The sequence below is a fragment of the Mandrillus leucophaeus genome, unplaced genomic scaffold (assembly GCF_000951045.1).
Source record: "Mandrillus leucophaeus isolate KB7577 unplaced genomic scaffold, Mleu.le_1.0 Scaffold241, whole genome shotgun sequence".
In the NCBI taxonomy this organism is placed as follows: Eukaryota; Metazoa; Chordata; class Mammalia; order Primates; family Cercopithecidae; genus Mandrillus; species Mandrillus leucophaeus.
In genome coordinates this window covers 533841-536402 of record NW_012102488.1, presented here as the reverse complement: position 1 = coordinate 536402, position 2562 = coordinate 533841, and the positions used below count along the sequence as shown (strand labels likewise).

General features: G+C 38.4%; 1 protein-coding gene across 3 annotated transcripts in view; it reads left to right on the top strand.

Moving 5' to 3' along the window:
* Positions 1 to 2562, top strand: part of ETFA (electron-transfer-flavoprotein, alpha polypeptide) — a 139072-nt gene that overhangs the window by 121029 nt on the left and 15481 nt on the right. For all 3 annotated transcript variants that reach the window (XM_011982668.1, XM_011982667.1, XM_011982666.1), the window contains one exon: positions 2085 to 2165. In XM_011982668.1, coding sequence (XP_011838058.1) covers positions 2085 to 2165 — 81 coding nt within the window. The remainder of the gene's footprint in view (positions 1 to 2084; positions 2166 to 2562) is intronic.

Below are 2562 nucleotides of genomic sequence, written 5' to 3'. Positions count from 1 at the left end.
GGTGTGAACCCGGGAGGCGGAGCTTGCAGTGAGCCGAGATTGCGCCACTGCACTCCAGCCTGGGCGACAGAGCAGGACTCTGTCTCAAAAAAAAAAAAAAAAAGTAATAATAATAATATGGTTGAATACAATCTATGCATTTCAAAGCTCTGTAAGAAGGAAGAACTTGAGCTTGCAAGGAGCTATTGAGAGAACTTTGGATACTAGCAAGACTTTATCATAGTTCTTTACAATTGATTATTTAGAAATATTATTTTAATAATCCGAAGAACAATAACCAGCCCACATCTTTTTTGTTAAATACTGTAGTGGTTCCTTGCCTACAGTTATATGCTCTCTCTCTAAAAATAACTTTTAAGGCAGGCATGGTGGCTCAGTGTCATTCTAGCACTTTGGGAGGCCAAGGCAGGAGGATCATTTGAGCCCAGGAGTTGGAGACTGGCTTAGGCAACATAGTGAGAACCCCATCTCTCCAAAAAGTAAAATAATTATCTGAGCATGGTGGTACACCCCTGTGGTCCCAGCTACTCAGGAGGTTGAGGTGGGAGGATCACTTGAGCCCAGGAGATCAAGGCTTCTGTGAGCTGATTGTACTACTGCACTCCAGCCTGAGCAACACGATGAAACTCTGTCTCAAAGTAATAATGATAATAACAATTGTTACATAGTACAATGAAAAAAGCTTATGGATGATTAAACTCCCAGATGTCTAAGTGGCCTCTAGGAGAATAATTTACCATCAATAACTAAACAAATCTCTGCTTATTGCCATGAAGCAGGTTACACATTCCCAAAAGACAAACACGTCAATGCAAATCAACATCTGCTATTCAAAATGTTTGTTCTTGTGCCTTTGAATTTGAGGCTCATGTTTGAAACTTGTTTATTGTCTCTGACCATGCGTCTTAATGTGTGTAGCATGTTTCTCTGGATTAGCAGTTACCTGGACTATACCATGTTCCAATCTTAGACATTCTGGCATATTCTGCACATCTCTCTGAGGAACCCCTCTAAGGGAAATACACAGATGTTGGATATCATGTAGCCTGTATTTTGAGTCAGGCTACATCAAAATACTTAATGTGTTTTTTAATACCAGCTGTTTTCACCACATACAATGCCAGGTAGGTAGAAACTTAATTTTACTTCTAGAGATTTGAATTATTTTTAATCCACAGTCTTATCCTCCTGCCTCCACCTCCCAAAGTGCTGGGATTATAAGTATGAGTTACCACGCCTGGCCTGCATTTAAGAATATTTTTATAATGCTTTTATAAGAGATAGAAGTAATTTGCTTGTTTTATTAATCTATTTGCTATGTACATAAGGACTTAAAGCTGTTTAACGTCCCTTAATAACAAGCTGACAAGATAGTTTAGCTTTCATATTGTTAGAATATCCCAGAATAATTTTATTTATTTTTATTTTTATTTTTGTTGAGACAGAGTCTCACTGCTGGAGTGCAGTGGCACGATCTCTGCTCACTGCAACCTCTGTCTCCCGGGTTCAAACGAGTCTCCTGCCTCAGTCTCCCAAGTAGTTGGGATTACAGGCACACACCACCATACCTGGCTAATGTTTGTATTTTTAGTAGAGACGGGTTTTACCATGTTGGCCAGGCTAGTCTCGAACTCCTGACCTCAGGTGATTCGCCCATCTTGGCATCCCAAAGTGCTGGGATTACAGGCGTGAGCCACTGTGCCTGTCCTCCAGAATAATAATTTTGAAATAATAAATGAAGGACAAAATAGTTTGCACTACAAAGGCTGTGGATTTGGGTATGGATTTGTTACTTTTTCACCTAGAATCAGTTTTTTTTTTGGTAAGTCAAAAGAAGAACTTTAAAGAAAAAATGATTTTAAACTCTTTAGTACTGAGATGGGCTAGTTGTGGGTAAGAGAGAATTTTATTACATTCCAACCCGGAAATTTCTAATAAATTTACAATATTGACACAGATGCATCAAATCTTATTTTTAGACATTTTAAGAATGTTAATATATTGTAAGGGAAGTTAAAATGGAACTATCAGTCTGTGTGGAATGTTTTCTTGGTAAAAGTCAAAACTCTTTGTTTATTTCACAGACAATTGTGGCTATTAATAAAGACCCAGAAGCTCCAATTTTCCAAGTGGCAGATTATGGAATAGTTGCAGATTTATTTAAGGTAAGCTGCTATTATCTGGATTGTCATCCGAGAAACTCTTAGAATTGGTCAGGGACGAAGCTATTAAAAGAAAACATCATGTGTTTGTGTGTCTATGTTTGTATATATACTGTTAATATGTGTACACAATTTTGACCTACTTAAAGGTTAAGTTGCTCTAAGATTAGATATGTGTTGTTTATATAGAGCATTATAACTTTGCTTTTAAAAAACAGTCCAAATTGTCTTTAAAATATCCACATGGCGGCCGGGCGCCGTGGCTCACACCTGTAATCCCAGCACTTTGGGAGACCAAGGCAGGCGGATCACGAGGTCAGGAGATCGAGACCATCCTGGCTAACACGGTGAAACCCCATCTCTACTAAAAAATACAAAAATTTAGCCAGGTGTGGTAACG